The sequence below is a fragment of the Camelina sativa genome, chromosome 18, assembly GCF_000633955.1.
Source record: "Camelina sativa cultivar DH55 chromosome 18, Cs, whole genome shotgun sequence".
NCBI classification, from domain to species: domain Eukaryota; kingdom Viridiplantae; phylum Streptophyta; class Magnoliopsida; order Brassicales; family Brassicaceae; genus Camelina; species Camelina sativa.
In genome coordinates, this window is record NC_025702.1 from 16,099,604 (window position 1) to 16,114,223 (window position 14,620).

Sequence of the window (14,620 nt, forward strand, 5' to 3'; positions counted from 1 at the left end):
ATTCAAAAGCTCCAACCATATTCCATGGTGTGTCTATACCTCCCGTGATTCATTCGATTTAATCATTTATACATAACTTTAATATTTCTTGTTGATACATCAAATCATATCAATGGATCGTCGGTCCAATTTTTATTCCATTATAGGAAATATAACTTTGTCCATTTCAGTACTCTTCATTGGAAACTAGTTAATTTTCCTTACCATTGTGACCAACTCTTCCAAATTTTATTATAGTTCCCTGATTGATTAGCTGTAAACACTAAAGATTCTAATTAAACGACTAAATGTACATGCTGCTTAATTAGTGCTTCATTGACGGCATATATAATTTCTGGTTTATCTATTTTTTATATAAAGTTTATGATTATCTCGTTTTGGGTTATGTCTTAATCTAAAGAGTATCAAAAATTAACACTTTCTTTCACACTAATTATACTATTTAACAATCAAACCCATGATACATAGACCACCAACTGCCATCAAATAATGTTAATATCATATAAACAACGCAATCTAAATTCTCAATCTATACACTGTAGTTGTTAGGATAAGCAAGCGTGGAAAACATTATGTACAAGGTCAATAATATGAGGGAATCATGGTATCACCATATGAGTTGGTTCATAATGCAAGGACTCATTGCGATGGAACTGATAAAGTAGGGAAAAAAAAAGAGAAAGAGAGATGGTGAGGAGTTGGTAGTGGGTCAAGAATCAATGAAGAAAGGTATTGGCCATCAATTTCTCATAATCTATTAATCTAATCCACGCAATTTTCGTCACTCACTCAGTCACCCATTTACTTAACATTCCTTATTATGTTTAGTGGCTTTAGTGCTTAGACTCATACCTATACGGTCACGCCTTTTCACTTTATAGTCTCTCACACCACACACCATGTCCCCATCCCATAATTTATATATATGTAGAAATCAAGATAAAGAGAAGATTTATTAGTATTTTATCAGGATCATTGTCAAACATGGCAACTATTTAATCAAAGTTTCCACCACAAAACTCTTAATCCTTTTATATATTCATCCAATCATCAAATTTAGAAACAAGAAGAAAAAACGTCATGTCTACCAACAACAACAATAATATGTATCATCATTCATCAATCTATATAAAACATTTTGATTTGATGCACCATCTTCGTAGCATGATGAGTTTTTAAATCTTATTTAGACCTACAACACAATCATACTTTCATAACGACGTACAAATAATTAGTAAGGTTTCATCTGCAAAGAAGACTGATCTCATCTTGAGCTATGATCTGCAAAGATCAAAATGATCAGATGATTTCATCTGCAAAGAAGACTGATCTCATCTACAAACGTATAAAATTCAATTTGTATGCATAGCTTATTAAAATACTTTTTTTCTTTTTTCTTTTCTTTTGCACTAACATTCTTAAAGACCACTCAGTCTAATGCTTCTAGAAATATTGCATCACATGATTTACCCTTTATATCGCAAAAGTAACAAAATTAATCTTCTATTTCTCGTTTGACCCAAAAAAAAAAACCTTTTTCTCTTTTTAAATTTTTGATTGCGTGTTTCATCTAAAATATGACGTTGGAAGTGATAGATCATAGATCTCTCACTGCATGTACGTCGTCCCGACTCATACCAGTCCATTCACTCAAAACTTTAAAAAATTCAACAATAGTACAATAGTATAATTAGTAACAAGAACACCAAAAATAATACTAACAAATCGACATATTGTTTTCCTCACTGCCTTTGTGACTTTGTGTTTTCTTAGAAACTCGCAAATCATTCGTTGTCTATTATTAACGCAAATCAAATTAAATCGACGAATGCAAAAATAAGTTATATATTAAACAAAAAAATTTACGTGAAGTTTGTTCAAGCAGAACTTGGTTTACTAATTTTCTATTAGAGAACAAATGTGTTATATCGTAAGGTTATAAATTTAAAATGAAAAAAAGAATCAATCGCAAGAAGTAACAGAGAGTCCAACCCGGAGATCGTTAGATGTTCCAGACACGTACATTCGGTGTGTCTCGATTTCTTCTCCCTTCCGGTAATTGGTGGCCGCAACGTCAGCAGCTGCCGCGTAATGGATGCCGTTGTTGACATCGTCTCCAGTAGAGAAAATGATCTCCCTGAGAATGGGTTCGTGTCCGTTTAGAAGATTTCCCATACTCAGCACCTTCCTCCATGACTGGTTCGCAGATGGGGGCGCGAACAAGTTAGACACCACTTGTCTCTCTCTCAAATTCACTTCTTGTCTACTTACTTCCATCTCCTGTGTTCCAGTGACCAGATAGATACGTTACGTTAAATCATCCAATTATTACATTCCAATCAGAGAAACTCTCGATGGTTTAACAATGACTTACCGTCCTGCTTTTGTTCTCCTCATCATTTGAGTTCATTCCCATTGTTGGGGAATAAATGGTGTAGAAGTCGCTGAATATTACTTGAGCAAGTCGTGATGCGTCCAGGAACTTTCTGTGAATTGATGCCGCGACCGTTACCAACTTCTCCACGTTTTCAAAGACCACGCAGAGACGTTTCAGGTCTTTGACGGTTTTTCCTTTATCTGGAAGATTGTTGCCTGCATCCGAATATCTGTTATATAGAGACAAGAAGGCCCGGAAGGGAAAGATGTTCAAAGGGTTTGAATAATTAAAGGAGAAGCAAAAGTATTACGTTGTAGAGCCCCCAAAGTAGATTTGATGATGAGGTAGAGTTGCTCCAATTTAGAGGTCATTTGTCTCATGTTCCCGAAGTTTGTCAGGTTAAGAGTGTCGGCTGATCCTCTGAAGGCTGTGCAGACCATTTGCTCAAGAAGCTGATCAGGCCGCACTGTTTCCAGGTAATGAACAATCTGAGAAATTTGTCAAGATATTGAGGTCAAACCTAACTCTCGCAAGAGGTTATCAGCATGAGTAATCTCACAAAGACACATACCTTCTCTCCCTCTCGGTTCGGGTCTACGAGAGGCTTTTGATCATCAGCTTGCAAAGCGGGTGCATCGTTCCAACTTTTTCTCCACAAGTTTCCTTGATCAGACATCCGTTGAGAAAGACGACCACAAGGAGGCCATTTATCTTTCGAGCCTTCGGTGATGGGGCCTGCTGATGTTTCAGTGGTTTTAGGTTCAAAGCTTTCCCAATCTCCAGGTGAATGCCATCTGATAAAGTCCTCAAACACTGCTTCTGGGTTTGCCGCTTTGAATGCTGACATGTCTGCAATCATCTTTGTGAAATCAGGAAAATAAGGAGCAAGGGATGTATCACAAAATAATAAGCGCCTATTCTTCTCTTGCAATAGACTCAAGACTTAGAGAAGTGTAATGAACAGTTCTTCTCCGTTATCATCAACAGAGACAAAGTTTTAACCTCACCAGATAGTAAGATGTCTTTCTCCAGCTGGCCAGGAACGTTCTGAAATTCAAAGAGCAAAGAGTGTGTTCTTCAATAAACAATCAACAAAATAAACTAAAAAAAAAGCGATTAAACATATTTATTTTCCTTTAATGTCTACATACAACACAAGAGCATACAGAAAAAAATCCATATATAGCTAGGCAATGCATCTTCACATTTGTTAAGAAACATTACGTCTACAAAAACATTCTTAGTAGATAACCAAACCATATTCACTTCTACTGGGAAAGAAGTTGAACTTACAAGGGAATCACCAAACGCTTCAACAGCTTGGAGTCTTTCTTCATGCATGTCTTCAGTCATAAGAGGTGGATCCTGTCATCACTCAGAAAATATGAGACTGTTACCAAAAAGATAGGAAACAGCCGAGTCAAGTAGAATACTAACCTGGGTAAATGGGGCATGGAGCCGCTGATGTGACTTCAGGAGCATCATAGTCCCCACTGGGCCAGCTGAGCCCCTTCTGAAGGTTGGGCTTTGGTTCTCAGAATTTGTGCGTTCAGTTTTCCTCTCAACTCTCGGTCGATTAGAAGTATCTTCTGCAATTGAACTGTATCCAAGGAGAAGGAATTTAAACACCCTTAGTCAAGATTTCCTCTCTACGAGACTTAACATTCAATCAAGAGCTATCATCATTTAAAATGGAAAATGAAAGAAAAGAAGAAAGAGCACAAGTCCTTGTAATAATAGGCAATTAGGGTTTCATCTATTTGATAACAACGAGAACCTAAGAGCTCTCACTTGCTAAGTTCACCTGTCACGTTTCCTCTGCAGATCTGCTTCTGAGGATGTATTTCTTCTCCTGTCGACCTTGTGGTGTTCCTGAGAAGTCATTCAATGAAATGTTAACAACACAGGCGCTGCAGGAGTTAGGATATTCTACTGGATTTATTGAAGGATTTTGGAACTCCTACACCTTTTATATATTTCCTTTTGTTGAACCTAAATGAAACACATATTGGCAACACATAACAACAAATGCACACAATACAGAAAAAATTAGCCAATCACCTCCATAGAAACAGAAGCGTCTGAACTGTCATCACTTCCTATACAGTCTAGGAACTCTTCATTCATTTCACGTTTTTTCTCGATGCAAATTGCAAGCTGATCAACATATAAAAAATTGTTAGTACAGTATTCTAAAAGTAATTTCGACATTTACGATAAAAGATATACAGTATAGAAGGATTACCAGGTGCAACTTCTGGTTGATCAAACAAGTGGACAAATCAATAGAACCGTCAAATGGCATTTTCGGCAACGGCTGTGTCTCTTCCCAACACCATCGAACTTCACGGACAAACTCTATCCAGAGGAAGGCAATGGCTAGAGATGGAATGCAGAAAAGAAAAGAAAAATACAACACATCTTATTAATTAGATAACTCCGTCACTGGCAATTACCAAATACGGCATAGTCTACTGTTACATACCACGGATATTGCAGTTGCCAAACCACAGTGAGTGCAAACAGAATTGTGTAAAAAGAGATTCAAGCGGTGCAGCCTTAAGAGCTCGAGAAAACTTGTGTTCGCCTTTAGTAAAATCTGGGAGTTTAGATCCTGCGAGATTACATTGAAAAAGGTGAAACAATACCGCATAGCTGGATTCTAACAAACGTTTGGAAGCTAAAGGGGTATATTTACAAATGCTATAGCAGCAAATTTTAAAATTCATGCACCAAACTTTAGAAGATTTCTAAGTGAATAATACTACTACATGGACTTATATTATGGAACCAGCAATGATTAGCAATATTCAGTCGTGAAACAGAAACACAAGCATATATATGCGCTACCGTAAACATGGAGTGTATACATGCATATATGTTTACATATAATATAGTTGAAGTATACCCTCACGAAAGAGATCTTTAATCACCCGATCAAGAACTGACGGAGGAGGTATGACCACTGAGGTCTTTAAATTTTCAGAGCTTGGATTTTCCACTGCGATAAATTAAATAAAAACATTAAACAATGGATATGTCCGGAAAAGCTAATGCTGTGAAATATTCTATGAACATAAGAGAAATTATCAAAGCTATAACTCAATCCCTTGCTAGTGGATTCTACATGTGTTTAAAACATGAGGAAATAATAAAAGCACACAAAATATCGGCAGACCTGACACAAAATCCTCCATAAACTGAGCTGTGAAGGACGTATCCAATGCTTCAACCAAGCAAAGTAGTTGGGAAGCAAAATCAATTCTTTTCCCAAGTGAAGGATCACCCCTGTAAAGCAATATTTGTTATAAAACTGAAGGGAAATTATAATACACCACAAGGCCAAGCAAATTAGTTGGGAAGCAAAATCAAATCTTTTCCCATGTGAAGATCATCCTTGGTAAAGCAATATTTGTTTCAAACTGAAAGAGAAAAGTAATAAACCACAGACATGCAAACTACTATTCTGTCCAAGAATGAAAACTATGAGAAACATTTCTTACAGATATGGTGAGAGGATTGGGTGCATAATCCACTTCTCAGCATCATGGGGTGAAGCATTTTCAAGTTCAGCCATCTCAAGTGTGCTTTCTACAGTCCTGTCAGCCCATGTGACCACCAATTCAAAACCTATCCATATCAGCCACAAAATTAGATAATGAATTCCTTGAATCGCATATACCAACAGCAAAGACCGGCCTATGCTTGAAGAATGATACAAAACTGTCATCACACATCAATTATCACATTTTTGTATGTTGGAATAAGAGGTTTATAAATACTATCTACTAAATTAGATAACTGAGTAGTATAATCACGGAAAAATACACATTGTGTGTAGACTGTAGTCCAAAAAAATTAAATGTTACTCTTCATAGGATGCACGGATATACCTCTAAGTGGATCTTCAGCAGAGTACCACTCACTCCAAGGACAGTCATCATCCCAGAGCACCTTGTTGCGTGACTCAGAACCATTGTTTTCCGCAGTGTCTGCTTTGTCACCCATAAGGTCATCCATATCATTTTCGTCATCCTCCTCGTCATATGGGAAGGTTTGGTATGTTAGCCTCATCATAAAATGGACTTTGAAATTATGCATTGAGAAGTCCACTCCTGAATAAACCTTCAAATAATAAACCGTCGTAGATAAATACAATATCTAGCAAAACAATTTAATCACATGATGGAACTAGCCACGTTGGACCGGATCTCAAGTCAATAATTTAAAATCGTCTCCTCTACTAATAGCAAGCTTAAAGCATGTTGTATAAAGTGCATACTGCAATATAGTATAAAAAGTAAAATATAAGAACAGTAAGAGCAACTAGATTGAAAACCAGCTATTCATCATTGATGGCTAATGCTTGGTAATTTTTCAGGTCCGTTTTGATAAGCAATTATTGTACTACTGACATTACTAATAAAGAGCTACAAAGACTTACAAACTTAGAAACAAACAACTCATACAGCCCTTCCAGGTGCATGAGTTTCACGGGGACTTGGCTGCCAATACGATCTGCTTCAAATCTTCTAGTAAAAACAGTGCCCATATTCTGGATTCCAATATATGCTTTGCGTGAAGGGTCATGCACAGGGACAAAGGCTGGCCACAAGCTACATACCAAAGTAGTATAAAGACCATTTAATATGCGTCTAATCATAACCTCCTTCGCAAAGACCTCAAGGATAATTTACATTTCTATCAACTTTGACTTCCAAGACTTTGGAGTAATAGGCATGCGATTTGGTATCAGTTCAAAGAAACAGTGTACTGTACAAGTTTCAGTTGACGATGATAAAGCTAATGTGGTATTACTGGCTAAAAGAGATCGTACCTGCCACAGTTAGACAAAGCAATAGCAACTGCACTCAGAAGCTTGCTGGACTCTGGTGTATCAAGAAGCACCCCACTGGCACTTTGTGGAGCAATCAACTAGAAGATGCAAGGTAATTAATAAAATATCGAATAGGTAAATGGGAAAGAATAATTTCAACAACAAAACGTGGAATTAAAGCGTACCAGAAAATCCTTCACCCCAAAGCAAAGCTGGAGATCATGTGAATTACTGTTCCAATTATCAATTCCAGCTGCATCAGTCAGATACTGAATTACGAAACAGAAAATGCAGTTTCTCCAAAGATAAAAACGCAATATTTTGAAATCATATACCTTGTTGGCTACCATCATTATCAATTAGAAAGTAGAACTCCATGCAATAGCTCTTTGAGACATCTTTAAGTTCGTGTTTGACTGTAAACAGATTCTTTGAATCCTCCACTGCAACGGCACCTTTTTCCTACACTCACATAATGCAGGCAACCTTAGTTAAAGGTCAAGCAGATAACTAAACTAAAGTGGATTCTTTAATATAAGTCAAGCTCCATCTTTGATCATCAAAATTCAAAATAGTAGAACTAGCTATAAGTTCCGGCCAGATGGAAAAATCGGAGAGTATACATTCCTGTGATTCTAACGAGCTCAGAAAGTCACATATGGATGAAACCATTAGGAAAAGCAAACTTACCACCAGGTTTTTGGGACCATTGGCTAACCATTGACGACAAGTTGCTTCAATATCTGAAATAAACCTAAAAAGCAACGGAATCAGTGGTGACACTCGAAACAGAAAAGAACAATGCAGTAATTGAGTCCAAGCAATTCAAACCATGAAGATGGATGTATGTATACCTTTCCCAGGAAGAAGCTAGAGTGAAATCATCGAAATGTTGCACCTGCAAAACAATTTCATGATCCATGAATACAAAAAGGACAGCAGAATAGAACATGAAGAAGAGGCTTTAAGAGTTAGTAACTGTGGCATACCTCTTCTTCCACATCATCATCATCTTCTTCTTCGAGAGGATTAAATTTGCTTGAAGAAGCCATATAATAAATTAGGTAGCGAATCCCTCTCTATCTATCTATCTAGCTTTGTACTTCTGGGTAAGGAAAGGAACTCTTGCAGATCCTCCGATCACACAGAGGAAGAAGAGATCCGGCTTCGCGAAAGAAAGAACAACGACGACGATGAGGGGTAAAAAGTTACTGATGAAACGTCGTCGTTGGAACCTGACTTGGGACTTTTGACAAACGACAAGAACAACGCGTGCCGTTTCGTTTGAGTAGAAAACGTTGCGAAGTTTTCCACTTATCCCGACGATCACAAAGAGGCCAATATTAATGGGCCTAATATTGGCCCATTATAATACTGATATAATTCAAACCTGACTCAACATGTGTTTGAAAAGGATTTATTAGGAAAACAAATCAAGATTTGTACTTCTTTACCAAAAAAAAAAAAAATCAAGATTTGTACTAATCTGTTGTTGTCATCCTAATAAATTCCTAATAATACAGAATAATTTTAGGATTGGTGAATGGTGATCATTTAAAACTAAACACAATTATGTATGCAGGGACCACAGTCCACAACTAAGAGATAAATTATCTCAAAGAAATTAAATGAAATTGGTCCAACACATAATTACAATTACAAAAACAATTAATACTAATAAAGAAAAAAATACAGGAGAGCGTAGTAGTGAGTGGATCGAGAGTGTGAGAAATCGTACTGCTTTTAACACATAAATGACTCAGTCGTACTCAGTAAAGCCAACCAAAAGAGAGATGTAAGTAGAAATCTAAATTAAAAAAAAATCCCAGAAAAATCTGAAAGCTCCACTTCCGTTTTCATCTCTCTACTCTACCGCAGAGCTCAATAGCTTCATTGCCGACGACGACGAGTAATGGCTGCAGCCTTGGAGTGCTGGTCGAGCCGTGCCGGAGGTGGTGGTGGCGGTCCCGACGACGATCTTGTCGATCAGGTACTCATGCGCACTCACGACAGGTCCGAGTCACTTATAACGTCTCCGCCTGATACCACTTTGGAGAACGAAGGAGGAGGAGGATCCACGACGGTTTTCGATCAGAGCTCATCGGCTATGCAGAAACGGTTTCAGCGTCTCAGCCGGAATGTGTCTGGGGCGATTGCGTCGCTTAAAAACTCGCTCAGTCTCGATAACCCCCGGGATAACCAGAGCGTCGGTGGAGCTCCGTCGCCTAAGGCCGAAGCTGGTGTCGGCGGCGGGAGGAAGCTCGTGTGGGCTACTGTAGTGAGGAACCTTGCTAAGATGTATCCTGGCAGTCAGTTACCGGAGAAGCTCGTATCAAATCTCAAGAAGCATTATGATTCCTTGCCCTTCAGGTAAACCTGAATTTCTAATTAAGGACAGTTAAAAACTTAAAATAGATATTGTGTGAGCTTGAATCGAATCTGGATATAATATTTGGTAGAACTATGGAGGAGCAATCTAGGTAACTTGGTGTGTTTGTTGTTGTTGTTGTTTCAACAGTTACAGTCAGGCTGATTTCGATATGAAAGAAGTATTCTTACACGTTAAGTTGATAGAGCAAGCTTCCGGAGATGACAATCCTGTGTTTATGATTCAAGAAGTATCTGCTGAGGAGCCTCGTGGTTCAGTCCTCAGACTCACGTTCGCCTGCAACTCTTCTCTTTCATGGTCTACTATGTCAGCCGCTCTTGATGGTGCTTCCATTTGTTGCAAGAAGATACTAACCTTTGAGAAGAAGGGGTTGACTCTCGGTGTTGTTCTACTTCTGGATCAATCTGGGCGAGATAATTTGTTTAAAACCCGGGTTGAAAACGCCCTCAAGGTTGCAACCAGGAAGCCAAAACCGACTTCGGTTAAGCTTCCTTTTGGGCTTTGTGGCTGTCAAGAAGAGACTGGAGGTGTAGGGGAACTTGGGGGTGTTGAAGAAGAGTCCATTCAGCATAGTAATAGGCTAGGGGTAGAAAACTCTAATAGTATCATCCAGCTTCACACTCCACTTCCTAGTTCTTCATTTGCAGTATCAGTAGATGAATGGCAGACCATCCAATCAGGTGGCAATGAGATTGGAAAGTGGCTCTTGAATTCTGATAGTTTTGAGTTCGGTGATCAGGTTGGACCAAATTCTTTCAAAGGAATTTTCCGCGGAAAAAGAGTGGGAATTGAGAAACTAAAAGGTTGTGATAAGGGGAATTCATATGAGTTCGAGCTCCGGAAAGATTTCTTGGAGCTGATGGTTTGTGGACACAAGAGCATTCTGCAATTTTATGGCGTTTGCATCGATGAGAACCATGGATTATGCATTGTGACAAAACTTATGGAAGGTGGGTCACTCCATGAACTGATGTTGAAGAATAAGAAGCTTCAAACCAAGCAGATATTGCGAATTGCTATAGACATAGCCGAAGGGCTGAAGTTCATGAATGATCATGGTGTTGCTTATCGGGACCTTAACACGCAAAGAATACTACTAGATAAACATGGCAACGCCTGTTTAGGAGATATTGGAATAGTCACTGCTTGTAAGAGCTTTGGTGAGGCTGTGGAGTACGAGACTGATGGCTATCGATGGCTTGCACCTGAGGTATGTCATATGCATTCTTCCATTTCGTGATATTTTTTTACCTCTAAGCCAAATGATACATAAAACTAGACACCTGAAAGTGAAAGTTGAAGCTTTCTCATAAATTTCTCTACCCCATTATCATAATTCTCATAGAAACAAATCGCGGGACCTGTATTCTTCATCTCTACTGTCCCCATATGACCCACTGCATTTTTGTTCTTATTGAACGAAACAAGTTCCTTTGCTTTTGGCCATATCTGCTTTAGCTTTTGTGTTTGTCTGGGCAGTTATTGGATGTCACTTTTGGATTCATATATCGTAGAAAAGTAGATTAAATTAGGTTCTATCTAATCTCTTACACCTCGTACATTACGAGTTTTAGCTTTGTCAAGCCATTTGCAATGCAAATGGTCCATTCATTCCTACTAGAGCACACTGGTTCTTGGTTTTACGTAGCCAGCATTTGTTTATTTCTTGGATCTTAACACGAAGTTACTAAATTTTTTTGATGAAACCTGAATTCTTTATGACCTGGTTGAAAGCAGATCATAGCTGGTGACCCGGAAAATACGACAGAGACTTGGATGAGCAATGCATATAGTTTTGGAATGGTACTGTGGGAGATGGTGACGGGAGAGGCGGCTTATGCAACTTGCTCGCCTGTGCAGGCGGCAGTTGGGATTGCAGCCTGTGGCCTAAGACCGGATATCCCAAAGGAATGCCCTCAAGCCTTAAAAACTCTGATGATCAATTGCTGGAACAACTCCCCCTCCAAACGCCCAAACTTCTCTCATATCCATAACACGTTGCTCCGCGCCATTTCACGCTAAGTTTGGTTTTTATTTGGTATGATTGTATTGTAAATTCAGGTTGTAACACTAAAAATCGTAATTATTATATATAGTATGTGATGAACATAATGGTGATATGAATTGTGTTGGAAACATAAAGGGGTAGGGTACGTGTAGGTTTTGGTTTGAGATACTTTTGGTGTGGCCCTTGACTTGAGGAGGACCCATCTCTTTTGTCTGCTTAAGGCCAAAACTAATGCCGTCAAATTCATTTTTCACCATTTGTAAAAGGCATTGTGCATTAAAAGTAAAAAAAAAAAAAAAAGCTTGAGGATTTGTGGTTTGCTTTTTTACTTTAAAAGTGAAATTTCAGCTTATTAATCTTGATTAGATTTTTCCATCTCTATACTTCTAACACACAAAAAAAAAAAAAAAAAAAAAAAAAAAAAAAAAAAAANAAAAATCATGACCAGGGACATTTAGGATGTGTATATATCAATGTTTGATCAGGTCTCTTTCATTACAATTTGACGACAACAACAACTTGTAATGAAAGAGAACAACTTGTAATGAAAGAGACCTAATCAAGCACTGATATATACAAATCCTAAATAGTAGATGCTATCAATATTAGTAGCTGATAAACACCTGCCGCCAAGCCCAAATATTAAAGAAAAATTGGAGAGGGTAACAAATTGCAACAAAACCAATATACGGATTTGGGCAGTCTGATATGCCAGTTACAAAGCGAATCCATAGGCCCATCAATACAGTACAATACAAGTATACAACGAATAATACACATTCACGACCCACGACGACACACGTATATGTGGGGAAAGAAAGAAGAAGAACAAATATAAAATCTCGAGTCCTCCTCGTGCTCGTGCATATCAATCATATTGGGTATCGGGGAAGAAGGAGACATATCCTCATCATCTTTTAGCTTTCATCAAAGTGGTGGTGACACGTGATGCTTTTCAGAACCCACCACTCTCCACTACACGTGCCCTTTTTACTTAGTTGTACCCTCAATCCATAATTATTGATCCTTACCAATATTAACTTTTCAATTTATGAGCTAATTGTTTTCCCAAATAGAAAATTCTCACGAATTTTGTTTAAAAAAACTCTTTTTGTTGTATGTGTGCATAGAATGTAACCTGTAGAACATTATAGACCGATCGAGACCCAAAAAGAACAACAACAACATTTAGCTAGAGAATTTAGTTGCATTCATAAGTTGTCAAATAGATTAATAAGTATAAGCAAATAGTAGTATTATTGTATGTACTTTACTAGTTTTGGTTGTACACATTTTCAAATGTTACAGTAATCATTTTGTTCGATGGTCCCGCCTCACGTGATTATTCCTCTTTAGTCTTTTACTCCCACTTCTCTCTTTCTTCGATTTCTTGTTGTCTTTAGCCATTTATTTTTAAAAATCCATTACATATCATTTTTCGAATACAGTAATGTGTACATTTATGTTAAATTATAAAACTAGTTATGCGTCAGTTATAATTATTTAGAGATTCAAATAATTAATAGATGAATTCATTTCATATACTTTCCGTAACAACAAGTTTATCATATAACAACTATTTGTATTTTGATATTTATATCTGTTTATAATGCATATACACTTATTATTGCAGTATCATAAATTACCATTCATCATCTGTCACTGATCGTGTTCTGTTATAGCCTCAGTTACTTCTTCTTCTGCTACCATATTTACTCAAACTGTAAGCTTAATTTATTATACATTTATAATACTTTGGCTACTAGATGTGCACTCATCGTGTTCATTTATTTACCGCAACATGTATTACTCCATTTTTTCAATTTTTCATTTACACCATTGGCATTCGATAGAAGAAAAAAAAAACAAAAACAAAAAAAGTCAAGATATGAATTTAATACTTTTATGAAAAAAAGATATGGAATGTGTATAGTATGAGTTGAATACAGCTGTAGAATACATTAGAAACATAAAATTCATTAACCATTTGGCAACATAATATCCAGTTTTCTTTTTGACTTTTGTATACATATTTTCATCCATAAAAAAGAAAACAAAATTTATTTTAGTACTAAAACTTTGAGTGTAAATTAATCTCATTTATTTAAGTATTAAGCACCTTTCAAATGTTTTTGTTTTTCCTTCGAGGAGAAAACCAAATCGAAGATTGAACGACACTTTTTTTTTTCATTACTTGTCTAGTTTTTTTGGTTTGTTTGTCACAAGCCATTTAGTATGTTTATTTTAGTGTATAACTACATCTGCAGTATATATAAATACGTCCGTTAATACAACATTGCTGGAATCTCAAAATCCCCAAGTACTCTCTCATACACAATCCGATAATAGCTTCTGAGTTCTTACCTATACATATAAATACTCTATTACAATTTACGAGTATTTTTCCTAAATTGTAGAATCAGTTTAAATTTCTTGCGGTTTTATATTGTACTATATATAGTTTGTACTTTGTATTGTATCTCTATTCATCATATATTAATGAAACTATAAGTAAATAAAAATTCCTTACCGTGCGAAAAGACACTATTGCATAAAAAATGTAAGATTTACAACTTCAGAAAAAATGCAAAGTAGCATTTATAATGCTTTATAATTATGTTTTTGTTTTTTAAATGATTTCGCAATTCTAAAGGTCTTTTACTCTCTTTAATAATCCAGAAGATTTTTTTTTAAAGTTTTCTTTGGTTTTGCTAATAAATGCAGAAATACTTATATTAATTCCTGATTTTTCATTAATTTATACAGTGTTCATTTAACCTTACAAATCTTGGAAATAGGAGAAAAAGCATTAAACAGATCAATAGTAACTATAATTAGCATCTTTATTTTTTTGCACCTAATTATAATTACTAACGTTAATATCACCCTGTTTTATCACAACCAATCTTTGTTTTTTTAACTCACAAGCAAATTAATTGTTAGAGAACCCAAAAACAAAACACAACAAAAGCTCCAACCACTTTTTTTTTTTTTTTTTTTTTTTTTTTT

General features: G+C 36.6%; 2 protein-coding genes across 2 annotated transcripts; one reads left to right on the forward strand and one right to left on the reverse strand.

Moving 5' to 3' along the window:
- Window positions 1,889-8,430, reverse strand: LOC104761950 (rab3 GTPase-activating protein catalytic subunit-like). The gene is made up of 22 exons (XM_010485147.2): window positions 8,204-8,430; window positions 8,069-8,112; window positions 7,905-7,968; window positions 7,550-7,676; window positions 7,400-7,467; window positions 7,215-7,312; window positions 6,822-6,993; window positions 6,271-6,502; window positions 5,881-6,007; window positions 5,556-5,665; window positions 5,286-5,378; window positions 4,863-4,991; window positions 4,623-4,756; window positions 4,439-4,534; window positions 4,182-4,249; window positions 3,815-3,977; window positions 3,671-3,742; window positions 3,385-3,424; window positions 2,949-3,226; window positions 2,688-2,865; window positions 2,375-2,592; window positions 1,889-2,280 (listed from the first exon to the last, which is right to left on the reverse strand). Exons 1-22 carry the CDS (start codon window positions 8,264-8,266, stop codon window positions 1,963-1,965), a joined length of 2,892 nt encoding a protein of 963 aa, XP_010483449.1. The 5' UTR covers window positions 8,267-8,430; the 3' UTR covers window positions 1,889-1,962.
- On the forward strand, window positions 8,906-11,882 carry LOC104761951. The gene is made up of 3 exons (XM_010485148.2): window positions 8,906-9,584; window positions 9,733-10,813; window positions 11,341-11,882. The coding sequence occupies exons 1-3, from the start codon at window positions 9,127-9,129 to the stop codon at window positions 11,623-11,625; spliced, it is 1,824 nt and encodes a 607-aa protein (XP_010483450.1). The 5' UTR covers window positions 8,906-9,126; the 3' UTR covers window positions 11,626-11,882.

What these genes read in the sequence shown, in the direction of transcription:
- LOC104761950 (XM_010485147.2), bottom strand. Translation starts at nt 8,266, where the DNA reads ATGGCTTCTTCAAGCAAATTTAATCCTCTCGAAGAAGAAGATGATGAT. An exon ending in ATGATGATGTGGAAGAAGAG is followed by an intron (nt 8,113 to 8,203) that starts GTATGCCACAGT and finishes ATTGTTTTGCAG; the next exon opens with GTGCAACATTTCGATGATTT. An exon ending in AAGCGTTTGGTGATTCCCTT is followed by an intron (nt 3,425 to 3,670) that starts GTAAGTTCAACT and finishes TTTGAATTTCAG; the next exon opens with AACGTTCCTGGCCAGCTGGA.
- LOC104761951 (XM_010485148.2), top strand. Translation starts at nt 9,127, where the DNA reads ATGGCTGCAGCCTTGGAGTGCTGGTCGAGCCGTGCCGGAGGTGGTGGT. An exon ending in TATGATTCCTTGCCCTTCAG is followed by an intron (nt 9,585 to 9,732) that starts GTAAACCTGAAT and finishes TTGTTTCAACAG; the next exon opens with TTACAGTCAGGCTGATTTCG. An exon ending in ATCGATGGCTTGCACCTGAG is followed by an intron (nt 10,814 to 11,340) that starts GTATGTCATATG and finishes GGTTGAAAGCAG; the next exon opens with ATCATAGCTGGTGACCCGGA.